The sequence below is a fragment of the Nipponia nippon genome, unplaced genomic scaffold (assembly GCF_047370975.1).
Source record: "Nipponia nippon isolate SJK-2023a ecotype South Korea unplaced genomic scaffold, ASM4737097v1 scaffold_50, whole genome shotgun sequence".
Lineage (NCBI taxonomy): Eukaryota > Metazoa > Chordata > Aves > Pelecaniformes > Threskiornithidae > Nipponia > Nipponia nippon.
Window position 1 is genome coordinate 159,760 of NW_028262370.1, and position 24,362 is coordinate 184,121.

Below are 24,362 nucleotides of genomic sequence, written 5' to 3' on the forward strand. Positions count from 1 at the left end.
GGAGCCCCAGGGGCACCGGTACCGGTACCGGGGGGGGGCGCAGAGCCGGGGCAGTCCCGTACCCCCCCTCCCCTCCGGTATTGCCCCCCCCCCCAACTCCCCCGGGGCTGGCCCCGCCCCCGCCGCTCAGACCCCGCCCCCCCGCCGGCACAAACCACGCCCTCCCGCCGCTCAAACCACGCCCCCCCCTCCGGCCCCGCCCTTCGCCGGCCGTTACGCCTGGCGGGAGCGGCGGGCGCGGCATCACGTGATACAGGGGAAACGCCGTACTCCCCCTCTCGCCGCCGATTGGTTCGGCCGGGCGGGATGGTGAGCGGCGATTGGCGGGCAGGCGCGGGGGGGGCGGGGCGGCGGGAAGAGAGCGCGGCGATTGGCGGAGGCTCGGCCAATCGCAGCGCGGCGTTCGGTAGTTTGAAGGCGAGCGGGGAAGATGGCGGCGGTGGCGGCTCCTCCGGGCTCCCGCTCCGCTCCCCGCGGCCCGGCCCTTTCCCGCCTACCGGTACGCGGTGCCCGGGCCAAGCGCCCCGCGGTCGGGCAGCAGCAGGCGGCGGCACCGGCACCGGAGCAGGTACGGCGCGGCCCGGAGCCCCCCCGGAGCCCCCCGAGCCCCCGGCGCGGCCTCACCCGTTTCTCCCCTGACAGAAACGGGCTCGCCCCGGTGCCCCGGCCTCCGCCCCGGCCCGGGCCGCCGGGGGCAGCCGTGCCCCGCTCAGGGCTCTCGGCGTGGCGACGGCGGCGTCCAGGCCAGGTACGGGGCAGCGGGTACCGGTTACCGGGTCCGGGGGGTGGCCGGTACCGGTTACCGGGGCGGGAAGGAGGAGGAGGAGGAGGGGGGGGGGGGGTTGGGTCGGGTCGGGTCTCACCGCCGTCTCCCGGTCCCCAGCGCCCCGCAAGGCCGCTTCGGCCGCAGCTGCACCCCGGGCGGGTGAGTGATGGGGAACGGGGCCCCCCCGGTGTCCCCGAGGCTGCTCCCAGTGTCCCCAACACCTCCCCATTGCCCCCCCCCAACGCCCCCCCGCCCCTCGGTGTCCCCATTGCCCCCCTCCTATGTCCCCAAGGCCCCCCCAAGTGTCCCCGAGCCTCTCTCTCACATCCCGTGTCCCCAAGTCCCCCCCATGTCCCCACCACCCCTGCAGTGTCCCTACTGTCCCCACCCCCCCCTCCATCCCCCCACCGCCCCCCCAGTGTCCCCAAAGCCCCCCTCCCCTGTCCCCAGCCCGCCCAGCGTCCCCAATCTTCCCCTCCCATGCCCCCAATGCCCCCCACCGTGTCCCCAACATGCCTTCCGTGTCCCTGCTGTCCCCAAGCCCCCTCCCCCAGTGTCCCCAATGCCTCCCCCCCCCATGTCCCCAAGGCCTCCACCATGTCCCCAATACCTTTTGATGTCCCCAAGTCCTCCCAGCGCCCCCACGCCCCCTCCCATGTCCCCAGTGCCCCCCCACGTCCTCAACACCCCCTCCATGTCCCCACCACCCCCTCAGTGTCCCTTGCTGTCCCCAAAGCCCCTCCTCCCAGTGTCCCCAAGCCCCCCGCCGTGTCCCCAACACCCCCTCAGTGTCCCTGCTGTCCCCCAAGCCCCCCTCCGCCATGTCCCCAAGCCCCCTCCCATGTCCCCAGTGCCCCCCACGTCCTCAACACCCCCTCAGTGTCCCCGCCGTGTCCCTAAGCCCCCTCCATGTCCCCACCGCCCCTCAGTGTCCCTTGCTGTCCCCAAAGCCCCTCCTCCCAGTGTCCCCAAGCCCCCCGCCGTGTCCCCAACACCCCATCAGTGTCCCTTGCTGTCCCCCAAGCCCCCCCAGTGTCCCCAAGCCCCCCGCCGTGTCCCCAATGCCCCCTCAGTGTCCCTGCTGTCCCCCAAGCCCCCCGCCGTGTCCCCAACGCCCCCTCAGTGTCCCTGCCGTGTCCCCAAGCCCCCCTCCGCCTTGTCCCCAAGCCCCCTCCCATGTCCACAGTGCCCCCCCACGTCCTCAACACCCCCTCAGTGTCCCTGCTGTCCCCCAACGCCCCCCGCCGTGTCCCCAACACCCCCTCAGTGTCCCCGCCGTGTCCCCAACGCCCCCGCCGTGTCCCCAACACCCCCTCAGTGTCCCTGCTGTCCCCCAACGCCCCCCCGCCGTGTCCCCAACGCCCACCCACCGTCCCCCAGGCGCCCCCGGGACCTGAGGGCGCAGCTGGCCGAGTGCCGGGCGCAGCTGGCGGCGCTGCGGGGGGAGCTCCGGGAGCGCGAGGCTCGCGGACAGGGGCTGCAGGAGCGCCTGGGGTGAGCCCGGGCCCCCCAACCCCCCCCCCCAAAACCCAACCCCCCCCCCCCCCAAAACCCCGTCCCCCCAAGAACCCAACCCCCCCAATACCCCCAAACCCCCCACGTTCCCCCCAATACCCCCAGCCCCCCCAAAATCCCCTTCCCCCCTAACACCCCCAGCCCCCCAAACTCCCCCCTTCCCCCCAAACTCCCCCCAAACCCCCCTTCCCCCCCAAACTCCCCCCTAAACCCCCCTCCCCCCTAAGCTCCCCCTAACACCCCTCCCTTCCCCCCCAGCCCCCCCAAACTCCCCCCAAACTCCCCCCCTTCCCCCCCAAACTCCCCCCCAACTCCCCCCCCCCCCCCCCCCCAACACCCCCCTTCCCCCCCAAACTCCCCCCCAACCCCCCCTTCCCCCTCCAACCCCCCCTTCCCCCCAAACTCCCCCCCCCCCCAAACTCCCCCCTTCCCCCCCCCCCCCCGTTGGCCCCGGGCTGAGGGTCCCTCTCTGCCGGAGGGGGGCGGGGGCGGAGGCGCAGGCCTGGCGGGCGGCGGCGGGGCGCTGGCAGCGGGAGGCGGCCGAGCTGGGCCTGGCCAAGCAGCGGCTGGAGGAGGAGGAGGGCGAGCGGCGGCGGGCGCTGGCCGAGGCCGAAGGCCGGGCGCGGGCCCTGGAGCAGCGGCTGGAGGAGAGCCAGGTGCGGGGGGGGGGGGCGGGCTGCACCAGTGCTGCCCAGTTCAGACCCGGTTTTGCACCCCACCCCGACTGGGACCAGTTCCCCCGCAAACTGGGGCTGGGTTTTGCCCCCCCACCCCAACTGGGACCAGTTCCCCTGCAAACTGGGGCTGGGTTTTGTCCCCCCTCCTTGACTGGTCCCTGTTTCATCCCCCCCGACTGGTCCCAGTCCCCCAGTGCCCCCTTCCCCCGACTGGTCCCAGTTGCCCCCCGACTGGTCCCAGTTGCCCCCCGACTGGTCCCAGTTGCCCCCCACTGGTCCCGGTCCCAGTTGCCCCCTGACTGGTCCCGGTCCCAGTCGCCCTGACCGGTCCCAGTCCCCCCCACTGCTCCCAGTCGCCCCCTGACCGGTCCCAGTCCCCCCCACTGCTCCCAGTTGCCCTTTGACTGGACCCAGTCCCCCCCCACTGCTCCCAGTTGCCCCCTGACCGGACCCAGTGCCCCCCCCAGGCGCAGCTGAGGCTGGCGGAGCAGCAGCAGGCAGCGCAGGCAGCGCAGGCAGCCCAGCTGCGGGCGCAGGCGGCCGCGCAGGAGGAGCGGCTCCACGGCCTGGAGATGGAGCGCCGCCGCCTCCACAACCTCCTCCAGGAGCTCAAGGTCAGCCCCCGGCCGGGATTTGGGGGGGAACCCCCCCAAAAAACCCCACCCCCGCACCCCCAAATTCCCCCTTTTCTCCCCCCCCCCCCCCAGGGCAACATCCGCGTGTTTTGCCGCGTGCGGCCGCTGCTGCCCGAGGAGGAGGAGCGGCAGAGGGGCCTTCCTCACCTCCGCTTCCCCCCCGAGGACGAGAAGGCGCTGGTGCTCTCCCGGCCGGAGGAGGTGAGAACCCCCGCACCCCCCTTCCCCCCCCCGCCCCCCCCCCTTTTGCCTCCCCCCCGCGCCCCCCTTTTTGCCTCCCCCCCGCGCCCCCCTTTTTGCCTCCCCCCGCGCCCCCCTTTTTGCCTCCCCCCCGCGCCCCCCTTTTTGCCTCCCCCCGCGCCCCCCTTTTTGCCTCCCCCCGCGCCCCCCTTTTGCCCCCCTTTTTCCCCCCCGCGCCCCCTTTTCCCCCCCAAATCCCCCCTTTTTTCCCATCCCCCACACCCCCTTTCTTCCCCCTGAACCCCTCTTTCCCCCCTTCCCCCCAAATTCCTCATTTTTCTCCCTCCAACCCCTCTTTTCTCCCCCCCAAACCCCCTTTTTCTCCCCCCCCCCCCCCAACCCCCTCATTTTTTTATCCCGCCCCCAAACCCCTCATTTTTCCCCCCAAAGCCCCACGTGGGCCGCGAGCGACGCGGTGACATCAGCTACGACTTCAGCTTCGACCGCGTTTTCCCCCCGGCCGCCTCCCAGCAGGAGATTTTCGAGGAGATCGCGCTGCTGGTGCAGGTAACCCCCCAAAAATCCCCCCAAAACCCCCCAAATTCCCTTCAAAAATCCCAAAACCCCCCAAATTCCCTTCAAAAATCCCAAAACCCCCCAAATTCCCTTCAAAAATCCCAAAACCCCCCAAATTCCCCCCAAAATCCTCACCCTCCCCCCCTCGCAGTCGGCGTTGGACGGGTACCACGTCTGCATCTTCGCCTACGGACAGACGGGCAGCGGTAAAACCTACACCATGGAAGGACCGACGCCGACGTCGGATCCCGAATCCCGGGGCGTGATCCCGCGAGCGGTGCGGCAAATTTTCCAAGGAGCCCGAGAACTGGCGGAAAAAGGTTGGGAAGTGAGTAAAAAAAAAAAAAAAACCAAAAAACCCAAATTTTGGGGGGGATTTGGGGGTTTTTTGGGGGAGACGAGCGCGACGTTGGCGGGCAGTATGGTTTTACCGCCAGCTTTTTGGAGATTTACAACGAATCCTTGCGGGATTTGCTTGCCGCGCGGCCGGAACGCGGAGCCGAATTGGAAATCCGACGCGTTAGCTCCGCCAGCGAGGAGCTTCACGTCCCCAACCTGCGCTGCGTCCCCGTCGCCTCCGAGGAGGAGGTAGGGGAACCCCAATTTTTCTCCTTTTTAAACTCAATTTGGGGGTGCGGGGTTTTTTTTTTTTTTTTGGGGGGGGTAACGGGGGGATTTTGGGCTTCCCCAGGTGCTGGAGCTGCTGCGGACCGCGGCCGCCAACCGCTCGGTGGCCAGGACGGCTCTCAACGACCGCTCATCTCGTAGCCACTGCGTTTTCCAGCTTCGTATCCGGGGCTCCAACGCCGCTCGGGACCTGCGCTGCGCCTGTGAGGGGCCGGGGTGGGGGGGTGGGGTGGGGAGTTTGGGGGGGGCCACGGAGCCGTTTTGGGGGCCACAGGAGGCTTTTGGGGGCACTGGGAGCCATTTTGGGGGGCCACAGAGCCATTTTGGGGGCGGTGGGAGCCATTTTGGGGGGCTGGGGGGCTTTTGGGGGCACTGGGAGCCATTTGGGGGGGCACAGAAGCCATTTGGGGGGGCGCCGGGAGCCGTTTTGGGGGGCCACAGAGCCATTTTGGGGGCGGGGGGGGCCATTTTGGGGGGCACAGAAGCCATTTTGGGGGCCACAGAGCTATTTTGGGGGGCACGGGAGGCTTTTGGGGGCACGGGGAGCTGTGGTGGGGGGCCCCAGAGCCATTGTAGGGGCGGGGGGAGCCATTTTGGGGGGCACAGAAGCCATTTTGGGGGCCACAGAGCTATTTTGGGGGGCACAGGAGGCTTTTGGGGGCACCGGGAGCTGGTTTGGGGGGCCAGAGAGCCATTTGAGGGGCGGAGGGAGCCATTATGGGGGGCCACAGAGCCATTTTGGGGGTGGCAGGAGCCATTTGGGGGGGTCAAAGGAGGCTCTTGAGGGGTAGGGGGGCTTTTGGGAGGACTATGGAGCCATTTTGGGGGGCACGGGAGCCATTTTGGGGGGCTACAGAGCCATTTTGGGGGGCGCAGGAGGCTTTGGGGGGGCTACAGAGCCATTTTGGGGGGTGCAGGAGCCATTTTGGGGGGGCCAGAGAGCCATTTTGGGGGGGGCAGGGGGGCTTTTGGGGGGCTACAGAGCCATTTTGGGGGGCCATGGACCCATTTTGGGGGGCACAGCAGGCTTTTGGGGGCAGCGAGAGCCTTTTTCAGGGTGGTGGGAGCCATTTTGGGGGGCCAGGGGGGCTTTTGGGGGGCAGCGGGAGCCATTTGGGGGGGCACAGCAGCCATTTGGGGGGGCACAAGAGGCTTTTGGGGGCCACAGGAGCCATTTTGGGGGGCCAGGAGGCTTTTGGGGGTGGCAGGAGCCATTTTGGGGGGAATGGGAGGCTTTTGGGGGGCTACAGAGCCATTTTGAGGGGTGCAGGAGCCATTTTGGGGGGTCCAGGGGGCTTTTGGGGCCACAGGAGCCATTTTGGGGGGCCACAGAGCCATTTTGGGGGATGCAGGAGCCATTTGGGGGGGCACAGGAGCCATTTTGGGGGGCCATGGGAGGCTTTTGGGTGTGGTGGGATCCATTTTGGGGGGGCAGGGGGCTTTTGGGGGAGGCACAGAAGCCATTTTGGGGGCCACAGAGCTATTTTGGGGGCCACAGGAGGCTTTTGGGGGCACTGGGAGCTGTTTTGGGGGGCCACAGAGCCATTTTGGGGGCGGTGGGAGCCATTTTGGGGGGCACAGAAGCCATTTTGGGGGGGCCACAGAGCTATTTTGGGGGCCACAGGAGGCTTTTGGGGGCACTGGGAGCTGTTTTGGGGGGCCACAGAGCCATTTTGGGGGCGGTGGGAGCCATTTTGGGGGGCCACAGAGCCATTTTGGGGGTGGCAGGAGCCATTTGGGGGGGTCAAAGGAGGCTCTTGAGGGGTAGGGGGGCTTTTGGGAGGGCTATGGAGCCATTTTGGGGGGCACGGGAGCCATTTTGGGGGGCTACAGAGCCATTTTGGGGGGCGCAGGAGGCTTTGGGGGGGCTACAGAGCCATTTTGGGGGGTGGCAGGAGCCATTTTGGGGGGTGCAGGAGCCATTTTGGGGGGTCCAGGGGGCTTTTGGGGCCACAGGAGCCATTTTGGGGGGCTACAGAGCCATTTTGGGGGACGCAGGAGCCATTTTGGGGGGCCCAGGAGGCTTTTGGGGGTGGCAGGAGCCATTTTGGGGGGCAGGGGGGCTTTTGGGGGGCACAGGAGTCATTTTGGGGGGCCACAGAGCCATTTGGGGGGGCTTTTGGGGGGCACGGGAGCCATTTGGGGGGGCATAAAAGGCTTTTGGGGGTCACAGGAGCCATTTTGGGGGGCCACAGAGCCATTTTGAGGTGCCAGGGATCCATTTTGGGGGGCTACAGAGCCGTTTTGGGGGACACAGGAGGGGCTTTTGGGGGGCCGGGGGGGATTTGGGGGCACCCAGGTTTGGGGTGAGGCTTTTGGGGCCATGGGTTCAGGGCCACCAGTTTGGGGTCCCCCTTTAGGGCCACTGGTTTGGGGTCCCCCTTTTTGGAGTCCCCTTTTATGGCCACCAGTTTGGATTCCTCTGTTTTAGGGTCCCCCCTTTAGGGCCACCAGTTTGGGGTCCCCTTTTTGGGGTCCCCCCTTTAGGGCCACCAGTTTGGGGTCCCCTTTTTGGGGTCCCCCCTTTAGGGCCACCAGTTTGGGGTCCCCCTTTTTAGGGTCCCCCCTTTAGGGCCACCAGGTTTGGGCTCCTCTTTTTGGGGTCCCCCTTTAAGGGCCACCACTTTGGGGTCACTTTTTGGGGTCCCCGTTTTTGGGGTCCCCTTTTATGGCCACCAGTTTAGATTCCTCTTTTTTGGGGTCCCCTTTTTGGGGTCCCCCTTTAGGGCCACCGGTTTGGGGTCCCCATTTTTGGGGTCCCCCCTTTAGGGCCACCACTTTGGGGTCCCCTTTTTAGGGTCCCCCCTCTAGGGCCACCGGTTTGGGCTCCTCTTTTTGGGGTCCCCCTTTAGGGCCACCGGTTTGGGGTCCCCATTTTTGGGGTCCCCCCTTTAGGGCCACCACTTTGGGGTCCCCTTTTCAGGGTCCCCCCTCTAGGGCCACCGGTTTGGGCTCCCCCTTTTTGGGGTCCCCCTTTAGGGCCACCAGTTTGGGGTCCCCTTTTTGGGGTCCCTGTTTTTGGGGTCTCCTTTTATGGCCACCAGTTTAGATTCCTCTTTTTTGGGGTCCCCCCTTTAGGGCCACCACTTTGGGGTCCCCTTTTTGGGCTCCCCCTTTTTGGGGTCCCCCTTTAGGGTCACCACTTTGGGCTCCCCCTTTTTGGGGTCCCCCTTTAGGGCCACCACTTTGGGCTCCCCCTTTTTGGGGTCCCCCTTTAGGGCCACCAGTTTGGGGTCCGCCTTTTTGGGGTCCCCATTTTTGGGGTCCCCCCTTAGGGCCACCACTTGGGGACCCCAAAAAGTGACCCCAGTTTTTGGGGTCCCCTTTTATGGCCACCAGTTTAGATTCCTCTTTTTTGGGCTCCCCCTTTTTGGGGTCCCCCTTTAGGGCCACCACTTTGGGGTCCCCCTTTTTGGGGTCCCCCTTTAGGGCCACCACTTTGGGGTCCCCTTTTTGGGGTCCCCTTTTTAGGGTCCCCCCTTTAGGGCCACCATTTGGGGTCCCCTTTTTGGGGTCCCCCCTTTAGGGCCACCACTTTGGGCTCCCCCTTTTTGGGGTCCCCCCTTTAGGGCCACCACTTTGGGCTCCCCCTTTTTGGGGTCCCCCTTTAGGGCCACCACTTTGGGCTCCCCCTTTTTGGGGTCCCCCTTTAGGGCCACCACTTTGGGGTCCCCTTTTTGGGCTCCCCCTTTTTGGGGTCCCCCTTTAGGGCCACCACTTTGGGCTCCCCCTTTTTGGGGTCCCCCTTTAGGGTCACCACTTTGGGCTCCCCCTTTTTGGGGTCCCCCTTTAGGGCCACCACTTTGGGCTCCCCCTTTTTGGGGTCCCCCTTTAGGGTCACCAGTTTGGGCTCCCCGTTTTTGGGGTCCCCCTTTAGGGCCACCACTTTGGGGTCACTTTTTGGGGCCCCCCCCCTTTTTTTAGGCTCCCCCTTTAGGGCCGCCATTTGCCCTCCCTTACTTTGGGTTTCCCCTTTCTGGAGCCACCATTTTAGGTCAAACCTTTCACACCCCCCCCACCCCGGTTTTGGGGTGTCCCCCGGTTTTGGGGTGCCCCCCATTTTTGGGGGTGACCCCCTTTTCCCCCCCCCCCCCCCCAGCGGTGCTGAGCCTGGTGGACCTGGCGGGCAGCGAGCGACTGGACAAATCCCTTTCCCGGGGCGAGCGGCTACGGGAGACGCAAGCCATCAACGCCAGCCTCTCCGCCCTGGGCCTGGTCATCATGGCCCTCTCCAACAAGGTTTTGGGGGGGGGTCCCTGGGGTTTTGGGGGGTCCCTGGGGTTTTGGGGGGGTCCTAGGAGGGCCCCCCCCCCCCCCCCAATTGATGCCGGGGTCCCCGCAGGAGCCGCACGTCCCCTATCGCAACAGCAAGCTGACCTATCTGCTGCAGAACTCCCTGGGGGGCTCGGCGAAAATGTGAGTTGGGGGGGGGTGGGGGGTGTTTTGGGGGGGCTGGGGGGTTTTGGGGGACCCCTGACCCCCCTCCCCCCCCCCCCATGTGTGTGTGTGTGTGCCCCCCCCGAAGGCTGATGTTTGTCATCATCCCCCCCTTGGAGGAGAACTTCAGCGAGCCCCTCAATTCCCTGCGCTTCGCCAGCAAGGTTTGGGGGGGGTTGGGGGGGGTTTTGGGGGGCTGCGGGGGTTTGGGGGGTGCTATGGGATGGTTTGGGGGGGTTTGGGGGGTTTGGGGGGGCTGCGGGGGTGTTTGGGGGGGCTATGGGGGGTTTGGGGGGTTTTGGGGGGGCTGCGGGGGTTTGGGGGGTGCTATGGGATGGTTTGGGGGGGGGTTTGGGGGGGGTTTGGGGGGGCTGCGGGGGTGTTTGGGGGGGCTATGGGATGGTTTGGGGGGGTTTTGGGGGGGCTGCGGGGGTTTGGGGGGGCTATGGGATGGTTTGGGGGGGTTGGGGGGTTTGGGGGGCTGTGGGATGGTTTGGGGGGGTTTGGGGGGCTGTGGGACGGTTTGGGGGGCTATGGGGGGGTTTGGGGGGGCTGTGGGATGGTTTGGGGGGCTGTGGGATGGTTTTGGGGGGGCTATGGGGGGGTTTGGGGTGTCGGGGGGTTTTGGGGGCTATGGGGGGGTTTTTGGGGGGCTGTGGGGGTTTTTTGGGGGCTGTGGGGGGGGTTTTGCGGTGTCAGGGGTGGTTTTGGGGGCTATGGGGGGGTTAGGGGGTGATGGGGGGGCAGGGGTAGGATTTGAGGGGTCCCCGGGGGATTCTGGGGGTGCGGGGCCCCCTCCCCCACCCCCCCCTTCTCCCCACAGGTCAACGAGTGCGTGGTGGGCACGGCCCACGCCAACCGGAAGTAGCCCCTCCCAAACCCCGCCCCCTCGGCGGTTTTTATACGGCCCCAAATAAAGCTTATTTCTCTTGGGCTGGCGCTGATTGGCTGCTGGCGGTCACGTGCCCCCTCCCCCGGAGGGAAATGGCGGCGCCCACTGGGGAGAACCGGCGCCGCGGCTGATTGGCTGAGCCTTGTACGGCAGCATGGCGGCGCCCGTGCGGGCCCACTTCCGGGGCAGGAAGGGGCAGCACCGGAAGGGGCGGGGCTGGGCCTTAAAGGCGCCGCAGCGCTATAGGGAATGCCCCAAACCCGAGTATTTTTGGCCCCAAAATGGGCATTTCTGGCCCCAAAACAGGCGTTCCCCTCCCCCCCCCAGCGCAATTTCCACCGCCGCCCCCCAAACTTAATGATTTAGGCGTTAAATTAGGAAGAAACCCTAAAAATCGCCAATAAACCTCAGAGCTGGGGGTTTGGTGGCGATAATCGTTACTAAAACCCGAGCGAAATCGTTAATAAAAGCCGATAAAAAGCGAAATAAACGGTGGGAAAATTAAATTCTGCTAATTTGGGGTCCCCCCTCGCGGGGGTTCTGGCCGTTTTGGGTGGAAAACGGCAATATTTAACTCCTCTATTTTAAAATGCAGGTGGAGAAGCCGCAATAGGATTCCCCGATTTAAAAAAAAAAAAAAAAAAAAATATTGAATTTTGCCTCAAAAAAACCCGCGATTTTGGGGTTGGTTCGTTTCCCTTGGTCGCTTCTTTATCACTTTATTCTTTGATTCTTTTACTTTCCGCTATTATTTTACTTCGTTGTTTTATTGTTTTACTGTCGTGCTTCGCTATTTTTTTTACTTTACTGCTTTTCCCTCCCTTTTCCCCCCTTTTCCCCCCTTTTCCCCCCCTTTTCCCCCCCTTTTCCCCCCTTTTCCCCCCCTTTTCCCCCCCTTTTCCCCCCCTTTTCCCCCCTTTTCCCCCCTTTTTTCCCCCCTTTTTCCCCCCTTTTTCCCCCCTTTTTTCCCTTTTACTCTTTACTACTTTACTTTTTTCCTTCTCTTTTTCCTTCTTTCTTTTTCCTTCTTTCTTTTTTCTCTTCTTTTCTTTTTCTTTTTCCTTCTTTTTCCTTCTTTTTCCTTCTTTTTCCTTCTTTTTCCTTCTTTTTCCTTCTTTTTCCTTCTTTTTCCTTCTTTTTCCTTCTTTTTCCTTCTTTTTCCTTCTTTTTCCCTCCCTTCTTTTTCCCTCCCTTCTTTTTCCCTCCCTTCTTTTTCCCTCCCTTCTTTTTCCCTCCCTTCTTTTTCCCTCCCTTCTTTTTCCCTCCCTTCTTTTTCCTCTTTTTTCCTCTTTTTTCCTCTTTTTTCCTCCCTTCTTTTCCCTTCTTTTCCCTTCTTTTCCCTTCTTTTCCCTTCTTTTCCCTTCTTTTCCCTTCTTTTCCCTTCTTTTCCCTTCTTTTCCCTTCTTTTCCCTTCTTTTCCCTTCTTTTCCCTTCTTTTTCCCCTTCCCTTCCCTGTTTTTCCTCTCCTCCCCCCCTTTTTCCCCCCCATTTTCCCATTTCCCTGCGATTTTTCTCTCATTTCCAGCCCTCGCCCAGCCCCTCCCCCCCCCTTTCCCTTCCCCCCAAACCCTGAGGTAAATTTTTCCATTTTTAAGCCCAAACGAACCCCTTTACCCTTGGGCTGAGGGCGGGGGCCGCGCCCAGCCCCCCGCCGCCCGCTTTTACTCCATTAAATATTAATTATAATTAATAATCCGCCCCGGGAAGGCTTCGAAACCGGTAATGGCGGCGTTCCGCACACCCCCCCCCCCCCTCCCGGCCACCGTAGCGCCTCAGGCCGCCGCCATCTTGTTGCGCGCCTGCGCGTTGTGGTTTCACCGACCGCTCGGGTGCCGATGGACCGGTACCGGCGTCCGTTCTTCCCCGCTGACGCTTCCCCTCCTCGTTCCTCCCGGTGGCAGTGAGCGGGGAGGGGAGGGCGGTGGTCACCGGCGGCGGGAAAAATGGCGGCGCCCAGTTACCGCCGCCGCCGCGACCCCCCCCTCCCCCCCTCCCCCCCCCCGCGTTTTCTCACCGTGCTCCAACATGGCGGCGGCGCCGCCGGCGTGTCCCGGATGAAACGCGACGCTCTGATTGGTCAACTCCCCCCCACACCCTCCCGTTACCTCCCCCCCCCCGCCCCTCGCGTTGTACGGTGTCATGGCGGCGCCCGCTTCCCCCGGCGCGGCCGGGCCTTCACTTCCGGTCTTGCGCAGTAGGAAGGAAACGATCGTGTTCGGTCTGGCGGCGCTCGGGCGCCGGAACGGGAGGAGGAGGCGGGTGAGCGGCGGCGGGGGCGGGGCCAGGCGCGCGGAGAGGCGGGGCGGGGCCGGAGCGGGGGGGGGGGGGGGGCGACCGGGAGGGGAGGGGGGGGGGGACCGGGGGCGGAGCGACCGGTAAGGGCGGGGGGACCGGGAGGGGAGGGGAGGGGGGGGAGAGCGACCGGTAGGGGCGGGGAGACCGGGAGGGGCGGGGGCACCGGTAAGGGCGGGGGACTGGGAGGGGAGGAGGGGGAGCGACCGGGAGGGGCGGGGGGACCGGGGGGAGGGGGTGGGGGGGGGAGACCGGTAGGGACGGGGGGGGGGGTCACGGGGAGGGGAGGGGGAGCGGGGGGGGGAAGGGAGCGGGGGGGGGGGGGATTTTGGGGTGCGGAGCCCCGGGAAGGGGGGGGGGAGGGGCAGGGCCAATATGGGGGTGCTGAGCCCGTGGGGGAGGGGCTGGGGGGGTTGGGGGGGGCAGAAACGGGGGTGCTGAGCCAATATGGGGGTGCTGAGCCTGTGGGGGAGGGGCCGGGGGGTTTGGGGGGCAGAAACTGGGGTGCTGAGCCAATATGGGGGTGCTGAGCCTGTGGGGGAGGGGCCGGGGGGGTTTGGGGGGCAGAAACTGGGGTGCTGAGCCAATATGGGGGTGCTGAGCCCGTGGGGGAGGGGCCGGGGGGGTTGGGGGGGGCAGAAACGGGGGTGCTGAGCCTGTGGGGGAGGGGCCGGGGGGGTTTGGGGGGCAGAAACTGGGGTGCTGAGCCAATATGGGGGTGCTGAGCCCGTGGGGGAGGGGCCGGGGGGGTTGGGGGGGCAGAAACGGGGGTGCTGAGCCAATATGGGGGTGCTGAGCCTGTGGGGGAGGGGCCGGGGGGGTTTGGGGGGCAGAAACTGGGGTGCTGAGCCAATATGGGGGTGCTGAGCCTGTGGGGGAGGGGCTGGGGGGGTTGGGGGGGTTTGGGGGGCAGAAACTGGGGTGCTGAGCCTGTGGGGGAGGGGCTGGGGGGGTTGGGGGGTTTGGGGGGGCAGAAACTGGGGTGCTGAGCCTGTGGGGGAGGGGCCGGGGGGGTTGGGGGGGCAGAAACGGGGGTGCTGAGCCAATATGGGGGTGCTGAGCCCGTGGGGGAGGGGCTGGGGGGGCTTTGGGGGGGTTTGGGGGTGCAGAAGCCGGGGTGCTGAGCCAATATGGGGGTGCTGAGCCCGTGGGGGAGGGGCCGGGGGGGTTGGGGGTGCCGTCGAGCCCCGGGGTGCTCAGGCAGGGGGTGCTGACCCCCCTCCCCCTCTTTTCTCTCCCCTCCCCCCCCCCCCCAGGAGCCCCCCCCGAGGCCGCCCGCGTTTTGGGGGGCCCCCCGCCCCCCGCGATGCCCCTGCGCCCCTGACCCCCCCTCTCCCCCCCCCCCCCCCCAGCCATGGCGGCCCCCCGCCCGGCGGCGTCATCGTGCTGGACGACGAGGAGGAGGAGGGGGGGAGGGGGGGGCCGCCCCCCGCCCCCGCCCCCCCCCACCCCAACGGGGGCCCCCCCGCAGCCCGGGGCCCCCCCAAAGCGGGGGGAAAGCGGGGGGCAGCTACCGGGCGGAGAACGAGCGGCTCTTCGGCGAGGTGAGACCGGGGACCCTCCTTTGGGGGGGCCCCTCCTTGGGGGGTCCCATTTTGGGGGGTCCCCTCCTTTTGGGGGGGTGTCCCCTCCTTTGGGGGTCCCATTTTGGGGGTCCTTTTGGGGGGCCCCTCCTTGGGGGGTCCCATTTTGGGGGTCCCCTCCTTTGGGGGTGTCCCCTCCTTGGGGGGGTGTCCCCTCCTTTGGGGGTCCCATTTTGGGGGGTCCCCTCCTTTTGGGGGGTGTCCCCTCCTTTGGGGGTCCCCTCCTTTGGGGGTCCCATTTTGGGGGGTCCCCTCCTTTGGGGGGGTGTCCCCTCCTTTGGGGGTCCCATTTTGGGGGGTCCCCTCCTTTTGGGGTGTCCCCTCCTTGGGGGGGTGTCCCTTCCTTGGGGGGTCCCATTTTGGGGGGTCCCCTCCTTTGGGGGGGCCCCTCCCTGCGGTGCCCCCCCCCCCCCCTTGGTGCCACCCTCTCTGGGGGGGGGGGGGGTCCCCAAAACGGGTCCCCCTTTCCTCATCCCCTTTGTGGGGACAGGGACCCCCCTGGGGACCCCCTGTGTCTGCCTGGCCCCTTGGTGGCCCCGCGGCCCCCCCCAGTGGCCCCATGTCCCCCCCAGTGGCCCCGCGGCCCCCCCCAGGTGGCCCCTGTGCCACCTCCATCCCCCCAGGGGTTCCTGTCCCCCCAAATGTCCCCTGTCCCCACCTCGGGGTCCCCGTCCCCCCTGGGTGTCCCTGTCCCCCTCCACCCCCCCCCCAAATGTCCCCATGTCACCTCCACCCCCCTGGGTGTCCCTGTCCCCCTCCATCCCCCCCCAAACGTCCCTTGTGCCACCTCCACCCCCAATGGGTGTCCCTGTCCCCCTCCATCCCCCCCCCCAAATGTCCCCATGTCACCTCCACCCCCCGGGTGTCCCTGTCCCCCTCCATCCCCCCCCCAAATGTCCCCATGTCACCTCCACCCCCCCGGGTGTCCCTGTCCCCCTCCATCCCCTCCCCATCCCCCCCCAAACGTCCCTTGTGCCACCTCCACCCCCCTGGGTGTCCCTGTCCCCCTCCATCCCCCCCCAAATGTCCCCATGTCACCTCCGTCCCCCTGGGCGTCCGTGTCCCCCTCCATCCCCCCCCCAAATGTCCCCATGTCACCTCCGTCCCCCCGGGTGTCCCTGTCCCCCTCCATCCCCCCCAAATGTCCCCATGTCACCTCCACCCCCCTGGGTGTCCCTGTCCCCCTCCATCCCCCCCAAATGTCCCCATGTCACCTCCACCCCCCCCGGGTGTCCCTGTCCCCCTCCATCCCCCCCAAATGTCCCCATGTCACCTCCGTCCCCCCGGGTGTCCCTGTCCCCCTCCATCCCCCCCAAATGTCCCCATGTCACCTCCACCCCCCTGGGTGTCCCTGTCCCCCTCCATCCCCCCCAAATGTCCCCATGTCACCTCCACCCCCCTGGGTGTCCCTGTCCCCCTCCATCCCCCCCAAATGTCCCCATGTCACCTCCACCCCCCGGGTGTCCCTGTCCCCCTCCATCCCCCCCCAAATGTCCCCATGTCACCTCCACCCCCCCTGGGTGTCCCTGTCCCCCTCCATCCCCCCCCAAATGTCCCCATGTCACCTCCACCCCCCGGGCGTCCCTGTCCCCCTCCATCCCCCCCCAAATGTCCCCATGTCACCTCCACCCCCCGGGTGTCCCTGTCCCCCTCCATCCCCCCCAAATGTCCCCATGTCACCTCCACCCCCCTGGGTGTCCCTGTCCCCCTCCATCCCCCCCAAATGTCCCCATGTCACCTCCACCCCCCTGCGTGTCCCTGTCCCCCTCCACCCCCCCCCAAACGTCCCTTGTGCCACCTCCGTCCCCCCTGGGTGTCCCTGTCCCCCTCCATCCCCCCAAATGTCCCCATGTCACCTCCGTCCCCCCTGGGTGTCCCTGTCCCCCTCCACCCCCCCCAAATGTCCCCATGTCACCTCCACCCCCCTGGGTGTCCCTGTCCCCCTCCATCCCCCCCCAAATGTCCCCATGTCACCCCCACCCCCGGGTGTCCCTGTCCCCCTCCATCCCCTCCCCATCCCCCCCAAACGTCCCTTGTGCCACCTCCACCCCCAATGGGTGTCCCTGTCCCCCTCCACCCCCCCCCCAAATGTCCCTTGTGCCACCTCCGTCCCCCTGGGTGTCCCTCTCCCCTTCCACACCCCCCCCCAAGTGTCCCCATGTCACCTCCACCCCCCTGGGTGTCCCTGTCCCCCTCCATCCCCCCCAAATGTCCCCATGTCACCTCCACCCCCCGGGCGTCCCTGTCCCCCTCCATCCCCTCCCCATCCCCCCCCCAAACATCCCTTGTGCCACCTCCATCCCCTCCCCGCGCCCCCCAGGTGTCCCCCTCCCCCCCCCCGAACGTCCCCATCCCCCCCATGACCCCTCTCTCTCTCTCCCCTCCCCCCCCTCCCCCTCCCCTCCCCCTTTCCCCCCCCGCAGTTCCTGGAGCTCTGCACCCGCCTGACGGAGGAGCACCCCGAAGTCGTCCCCTTCCTCTCCTCCCGCCACCAAAAAGCCAGCCCCGATTTCCTGGCCTCCGCCGAACTCCGCAACGTCCTCGCTCGCTGCCTGAGCCGCGTCCGGACGCGCCGCAACAAAGTCTACGTCTACATCAACGAGCTCTGCACCGTCCTCAAAGCCCACACGCTCCGTCGCAAGCTCGCCCTCGCCTCCGCTCCCGCCGCCGCCGCCGCCGCCCTCCCCGCCTCGCAACCTCCCGCCTCGCCGCAACCCGCTTCTCCCGCCGCCGCCGCCGCCGCCGCCGCCGCCGCTTCCCCCCGCCCTCCCGGCGGTTCCAAACGTCAGATTCGATATTTGGAGAACCTCCTTCGCGTCTACATGGGGGAAATCCGACGGTTGCAGGAACGGGAGTTGGATTTGGCCGAGTTGGACAGCGAGGATTCGACGTACCTGCAAGAAAGCCGCCTGAAACGCAAAATGATGCGGATTTTCGAACGGCTCTGTCAACTGAAGCAATGCAGCAGTTTGACGGGGCGCGTCATCGAGCAACGCATCCAATACCGCGGCACCCGCTACCCCGAGGTCAACCGTCGCATCGAACGCTTCATCAACCGTCCCGAAGCTTTTCCCGACTACACCGATATCCTCAAAGTCATCCAAAAAGCCAGCGCCCGCCACAGCTTGGGCCTGGCCCAACGGCAGATGGAGAGCATGGCGCAGGACGCTTTTCGGGAGGTGGGCAACCGCCTGCAGGAACGGCGTCACCTCGACCTCATCTACAACTTCGGTAGCCACCTGACGGATCAGTATCGGCCGGGTGAGGAACGGGGCGGGGATGGGGAAAGCGGGGGGTGGAGGTGGGGAAATGGGTGGTGGAGATGGAAAGAGAGATGATGGAGGTCATGGAGGGGTGGTGGAGATCATGGAGGGGTGGTGGAGCTGGAAAATGGGTGGTGGAGATGGAAAGAGAGGTGATGGAGGTCATGGAGGGGTGGTGGAGCTGGGAAAATGGGTGGTGGAGGTCATGGGGGGTGGTGGAACTGGGAAAATGGGTGGTGGAGCTGGGAAAATGGGTGGTGGAGGTCATGGAGAGGTGATGGAGATCATGGAGGGGTGATGGAGATGGAAAAATGGGTGGTGGAACTGGGAAACTGGGTGGTGGAGCTCGTGGTGGGGTGGTGGAGCTGGAAAATGGGTGGTGGAGCTGGAAAGAGAGGTGATGGAGGTCATGGAGGGGTGGTGGAGGTCATGGAGGGGTGGTGGAGGTCATGGAGGGGTGGTGGAGCTGGGAAAATGGGTGGTGGAGGTCATGGGGGGGTGATGGAGGTCATGGGGGGGGTGGAGATGGAAAAATGGGTGGTGGAGCTGGAAAGAGAGGTGATGGAGGTCATGGGGAGGTGATGGAGGTCATGGAGGGGTGGTGGAGCTGGGAAAATGGGTGGTGGAGGTCATGGAGGGGTGGTGGAGATCATGGAGGGGTGGTGGAGCTGGGAAAATGGGTAGTGGAGGTCATGGGGGGTGGTGGAGCTGGGAAAATGGGTAGTGGAGCTGGAAAAATGGGTGGTGGAGGTCATGGAGGGGTGATGGAGATGGAAAAATGGGTGGTGGAGCTGGAAAGAGAGGTGATGGAGGTCATGGGGAGGTGATGGAGGTCATGGAGGGGTGGTGGAGCTGGGAAAATGGGTGATGGAGATGGAAAGAGAGGTGAAGGAGGTCATGGAGGGGTGGTGGAGGTCATGGAGGGGTGGTGGAGGTCATGGGGGCGTGGTGGAGATCATGGAGGGTGGTGGAGATGGGAAAATGGGTGGTGGAGATGGAAAGGTAGGTGATGGAGGTCATGGAGGGGTGGTGAAGATCATGGGGGGGGTGGTGGAGCTGGAAAAATGGGTGATGGAGATGGAAAAATGGGTGGTGGAGCTCGTGGAGGGGTGGTGGAGATGGGAAATGGGTGGTGGAACTGGGAAAATGGGTGGTGGAGCTGGAAAGAGAGGTGATGGAGGTCATGGAGGGGTGGTGGAGATCATGGAGTGGTGGTGGAGATGGAAAAATGGGTGGTGGAGCTGGAAAATGGGTGGTGGAGATCATGGGGGCGTGGTGGAGATCATGGGCGTGGTGGTGGAGCTGGGAAAATGGGTGGTGGAGAGCAGGGGGGGGTGGTGGAGGGCAGGGAGGGGGGATGGAGACCATGGGGGTGGTGGTGGAGCTGGGAAAATGGGTGGTGGAACTGGGAAAATGGGTGGTGGAGCTCATGGGGAGGTGGTGGAGATCATGGAGGGGTGGTGGAGATGGAAAAATGGGTGGTGGAACTGGGAAACTGGGTGGTGGAGCTCGTGGTGGGGTGATGGAGAAGCGCCTGAGCTCGGGGGGAGCGTGGTGGAGCTCATGGAGAGGTGCTAGAGCTCCCGGGGGTGATGGAGCTCCTGGGGGTGATGGAGCTCCTGGGGGTGATGGAGCTCGTAGAGGAGCAGTGGAGCTCCTGGAGCGGTGCTGGGGCTCGTGGTAAAGTGATGGAGCTGGGGGAGTTTCTGGAAGGGTGATGGAGCTCCTGGAAGGTGCTGGAGCTCCTGGAAGGCGCTGGAGCTGGTGGAGCTCCTGGAAGGGTGATGGGGCTTCTGGAAGAGGGTGATGAAGCTGGTGGAGCTTCTGGAGGGGTGATGGAGCTCACAGAGGAGCAATGGAGCTCCTGGAAGAGGGTGATGGAGCTGATGGAGCTCCTGGGAGGTGCTGGAGCTCCTTGGAGGGTGCTGGAGCTCCTGGAAGAGGGTGATGGAGCTGATGGAGCTCCTGGGAGGTGCTGGAGCTCCTGGAAAGGTGCTGGAGCTCCTTGGAGGGTGCTGGAGCTCCTTGGGGAGGGTGATGGAGCTGATGGAGCTCCTGGAAAGGTGCTGGAGCTCCTGGGAGAGGGTGATGGAGCTGCTGGAGCTCCTTGGAGGGTGCTGGAGCTCCTGGGAGAGGGTGATGGAGCTGATGGAGCTCCTGGCAGATGCTGGAGCTCCTGGAAAGGTGCTGGAGCTCCTGGGAGAGGGTGATGGAGCTCCTTGGAGGGTGCTGGAGCTCCTGGGAGAGGGTGATGGAGCTGATGGAGCTCCTGGGAGGTGCTGGAGCTCCTGGGAGAGGGTGATGGAGCTGCTGGAGCTCCTGGGAGGTGCTGGAGCTCCTGGAAAGGTGCTGGAGCTCCTGGGAGAGGGTGATGGAGCTGCTGGAGCTCCTTGGAGGGTGCTGGAGCTCCTGGAAGAGGGTGATGGAGCTGATGGAGCTCCTGGGAGGTGCTGGAGCTCCTGGAAGAGGGTGATGGAGCTGATGGAGCTCCTGGGAGGTGCTGGAGCTCCTGGAGGGTGCTGGAGGCCAGAGGGCGGCTGAGGAGGGGGTGGTGGTGGTGGCAACCATTGGCCACCCCGCGCTGAGCCCTCCCCCGCCGCCCGCAGGGACGGATCCGGCCCTGCTGGACCCCGAATTGGCCAAACGGTTGCGAAAGAACCGGACGGTGGCTTTGACCCGGCTGGACGACGTCATCTCCCGCTACGCCCAGCTGCAGGACGAGAGCGAAGAGGAAGAGCGCGGGCGCAAACGGGCGGCCCGGCAGCAGGGCCACCCCCCCGTCCCCTCCGGGGGTCCCCCGCCGCCCCCCGCCGCCCCGGCCGAGGTGAGGGGGGACGGGGACGAGGACGGGGACGGGGAGGAACCCGAGCTGAGCCCCTCGGTCCCGCAGCGGCGGGAGAAGAGGCGGGAGGAGGAGGAGGAGGAGGAGGAGGAGGAGGAGGAGGAAGAGTCGGAGGAGGAGGAGGAGGACTCGGAGGAAGAGGAGGAAGAGGAGGAAGAGGAGGAGGAGGAGGAGGAGGAGGAGGATGAGTCTTCCGAGGGCGATGGCAGCCAGGGGAAAGCCGAGGAGGAGGAGGCCGAGCGTGGCGATGAAGGCAGCGAGGCGGTGGCTGCGCAGGGTGGGTAGGGGCGTGGTGGGGACAGGGGGACACGGGGACACTGGGGATACTGGGGATACTGGGGACGGGGGGACATGGGGACAGGGAGACACTGGGGATACTGGGGACATGGGGACACGGGGACACTGGGGATACTGGGGACAGGGGGACATGGGGACAGGGAGACATGGGGACGGGGACAGGGGGACACTGGGGATACTGGGGATACTGGGGACAGGGGGACGGGGCCACGGGGGATACTGGGGACAGGGGGACATGGGGACAGGGAGACACGGGGACGGGGACACGGGGACCCTGGGGATACTGGGGATACTGGGGACAGGGGGACACGGGGACACTGGGGATAGTGGGGACATGGGGACATGGAGACATGGGGGACGCTGGGGACACGGGGACACTGGGGACAGGGGGACAGAGGGACACAGGAATGCTGGGGGCACGGGGACAGGGGGACATGGGGACCTTGGGGACATGGGGATGTGGGGACACTGGGGACACGGGGACATGGGGACACCGAGGACATGGGGACAGGGGGACATGGGGACACTGGGGATACTGGGGATACTGGGGACAGGGAGACACGGGGACGGGGACACTGGGGATACTGGGGATACTGGGGACAGGGGGACACTGGGACACTGGGGATACTGGGGATACTGGGGACAGGGAGACACGGGGACGGGGACACTGGGGATACTGGGGATACTGGGGACAGGGGGACACTGGGGATACTGGGGACAGGGGGACACGGGGATACTGGGGACATGGGGACACTGGGGATACTGGGGACATGGGGACAGGGGGACACGGGGATACTGGGGATACTGGGGACAGGGGGACATGGAGACATGGGGGACGCTGGGGACATGGGGACGCTGGGGACACGGGGACACCAGGGACATGGGGACAGGGGGACAGAGGGACACAGGGATGCTGGGGGCATGGGGGCAGGGGGACATGGGGACCTTGGGGAGGGGGGGACACGGGGACATGGGGACACCGAGGACATGGGGACAGGGGGACATGGGGACAGGGGGACATGGGGATGCCGGGGACGTTGGGGACAGGGGGACAGGGGGACATGGGGACACCGGGGCATGGGGACAGGGGGACAGGGGGATGCCGGGGACGTTGGGGACAGGGGGACATGGGGACACGGGGACGTGGGGACGTCACCCCCCTAAAGCCACCCCCGTCCCCTCTCCCCTCCAGGCGACGCCGGTTCGGGACAGCAGAGCCCACCGACGCCACCGCAACCGGCACCGACGCCACCGCGACCGGCGCCGATGTCACCGCGACCGGCGCCGATGTCACCGCGGCCCACGCCGCTGTCACCGCCGCCGCCGCCGCCGCCGGAGGAAGAGGAGGAGGGGAGGAAGGCGACCCCCGCCCGAAGCCCCGCGCCCGACCTTTTCGTCCTGGAGATCGAGACCTTGCCCTTGGAGCTGGGCGAGACCCCCCCCACCTCCCCTCCCCCCCCGGGGGGGTCCGAGGCCACCCCCAAAACCCCCCTCCCCCCAGCCCTCCCAGCCCCCCCCCCCCCCCCCCGAGGCCGTCTCCTCCCCCACCCCCTCCCAAGAGGGGGAATTGGGGGGGGGGGCGATGGCTTCGTCCCCCTTTTCCCCAAGGGAAGGGGCCCCCCTCCCCCCGAGCCCCCGGCCCCTGGAGAAGGGGGGTGGGGGGGGTGTGGGGGGAGGGGAGGGGGGGGGAGGGGGGGGCACCGCTATCAGCTCCACCAGTTTGAATGGCGGCGCCCAACCCCCCCCGCGCAAACGGAGTCGGCCCGATCTGCCCGCCGGGGGGAGGTGAGGGGGGCTGGGGGGGTAAGGGGGTGCTGGGGGGGGGGGTAATGGGGTCCGGGGGGGGTAATGGGGTCCTGGGGGGTAAGGGGATCCTGGGGGGGGTAATGGGGTCCTGGGGGGTAAGGGGGTGCTGGGGGGGGTAATGGGGTCCTGGGGGGTAATGGGGTCCTGGGGGGTAAGGGGGGGCTGGGGGGTCCTGGGGGGTAATGGGGTCTTGGGGTTGGTAAGGGGGTGCTGGGGGGGTAAGGGGGATCCTGGGGGGCTGGGGGGGGTAAGGGAGTCCGGGGGGGGGGTCTGAGGGGTCCTGGGGGGGTAATGGGGTCCCAGGGGGGTCTGGGGGGGTAATGGGGGGCCTGGGGGGATAAAGGGGTCCTGGGGGGGCTGGGGGGTCCTGGGGGGGTAATGGGGTCTTGGGGGGGTAAGGAGGGTGCTGGGGGGGTAAGGGGGTCCTGGGGGGGTCTGGGGTGCTGGGGGGGTGACGGTGGCGCCCCCAGCCCCTGCCTGGAGGTGCACAGCGTGGGGGAGGAGGAGGAGGAGGGGGGGGGTCCCGGGGCGCTGCCCCCCCCCCCCCGCCAGAGCCCCCTGCCCGACTCCACCCGGGCCGACTCCCCCGGGAGGGACCTGGTCAGCAGCTCCCAGGGCAGCCCCCGGCCCCCCAGGGCCTGCAAGGTGAGGGGGGGGTCCCGGGGGGGTCCCATAGGGTCCCGGGGGGGTCCCTGGGGGGTCCCATAGGGTTCTGGGGGGTCCCTGGGGGTCCCATAGGGTCCCGGGGGGTCCTGGGGGTCCCATAGGGTCCCAGGGGGTCCCATAGGGTTCTGGGGGGTCCCAGGGGGTCCCGGGGGGGTCCCTGGGGTCCCATAGGGTCCCAGGGGGGTCCTGGGGGTCCCATAGGGTCCCAGGAGGGTCCTGGGGGTCCCATAGGGTTCTGGGGGGTCCCGGGGGGTCCCGGGGGTCCCATAGGGTCCCAGGGGGTCCTGGGGGTCCCATAGGGTCCCAGGGGGGTCCCATAGGGTTCTGGGGGGTCCCGGGGGGTCCTGGGAGGTCGTGGAGGGTCCCAGGGGGGTTCTGGGGGTCCCGGGGGGTTCTGGGGGGTCCCATAGGGGTCCTGGGGGGTCCCATAGGGTCCGGGGGGGTTCTGGGGGTCCCAGGGGGTTCTGGGGGGTCTCAGAGGGTCCCATAGGGTCCTGGGGGGTCCCATAGGGGTCATGGGGGTCCTGGGAGGTCATGGGGGTCCCTGGGGGGTCCCAGAGGGTCCCTGGGGGGTCTGGGGGTCCTGGGGGTCCCAGGGGGTTCTGGGGGGGTCCTGCGGGTCCCATAGGGTCCTGGGGGGGTCTGGGGGTCCCATAGGGTCCTGGGGGTCCCATAGGGGTCCTGGGGGGTTCTGGGGGTCCCATAGGGTCCCAGGGGGGTCCCATAGGGGTCCTGGGGGTCCCATAGGGTTCTGGGGGGTCCCGGGGGGGTTCTGGGGGTTCTTGGGGGGTCCCAGAGGGGTCCTGGGGGTCCCATAGGGTCCTGGGGGGTCCTGTGAGGTTCGGGGGGTCCCAGAGGGTCCCTGGGGGTTCTGGGGGCTCCTGGGGGGTCTCATAGGGTCCCGGGGGTTCCCTGGGGGGTCCCGGGGGGAGGCAGGGGGGTTTTGGGGGTCCCGGCCCCCGCTGACCCCCCCCCCAGACCAGCGTGGCGACGCAGTGCGACCCCGAGGAGATCATCGTGCTCTCGGACTCGGACTGACCACGCCCCCTTGCCGGCCCGGCCCCGCCCCCTCCGGCCCGGCCCCGCCTACCCCCGCCCTGGCCCCGCCCTCGCCCAATAAAGCTCCGTTTTCTTACTGCGCCGCCGGCGCGGTCCCTTTAAGAGCCGCCCCCCCCCGTGGGCGGGCCCTAGGAGGGGCGGGGCGCCACGGCGCCTGCGCGGGGGCGGACCCGCCCCTTTTCCCCGCGGCGGCGGTGACGCGGGGAGGGGGCGTGGCCGGGCGGATTTAAAGGGACCGCGGAGGCGGGG

General features: G+C 66.9%; 2 protein-coding genes across 3 annotated transcripts; both read left to right on the forward strand.

Annotated features, from left to right (window-relative positions):
* Nucleotides 1–276: 276 nt before the first annotated feature.
* LOC148051936 (carboxy-terminal kinesin 2-like) lies at nt 277–11,114 on the forward strand. Of its 2 annotated transcripts, XM_087734934.1 has the most exons (13): nt 277–568; nt 643–748; nt 2,760–2,937; nt 3,426–3,572; nt 3,666–3,794; nt 4,224–4,340; nt 4,501–4,677; nt 4,770–4,937; nt 5,041–5,179; nt 9,076–9,215; nt 9,319–9,392; nt 9,502–9,577; nt 10,237–11,114. In XM_087734934.1, the coding sequence occupies exons 1-13, from the start codon at nt 307–309 to the stop codon at nt 10,279–10,281; spliced, it is 1,758 nt and encodes a 585-aa protein (XP_087591060.1). In that variant the 5' UTR covers nt 277–306; the 3' UTR covers nt 10,282–11,114. The 2 variants fall into 2 exon arrangements, with proteins under 2 accessions (XP_087591060.1, XP_087591059.1); XM_087734933.1 differs by lacking the exons at nt 9,319–9,392; nt 9,502–9,577; nt 10,237–11,114 and having other exon boundaries at nt 280–568; nt 4,501–4,669; nt 4,787–4,937.
* On the forward strand, nt 10,460–24,358 carry DAXX (death domain associated protein). Its single transcript, XM_087734917.1, is given in 8 exon segments — nt 10,460–10,569; nt 13,854–14,100; nt 14,103–14,141; nt 16,604–17,441; nt 20,050–20,562; nt 21,775–22,367; nt 22,859–23,033; nt 24,033–24,358. Coding segments are annotated over 8 exon segments (2,826 nt in total). The 3' UTR covers nt 24,344–24,358.
* The last annotated feature ends 4 nt before the right edge of the window (nt 24,359–24,362 follow it).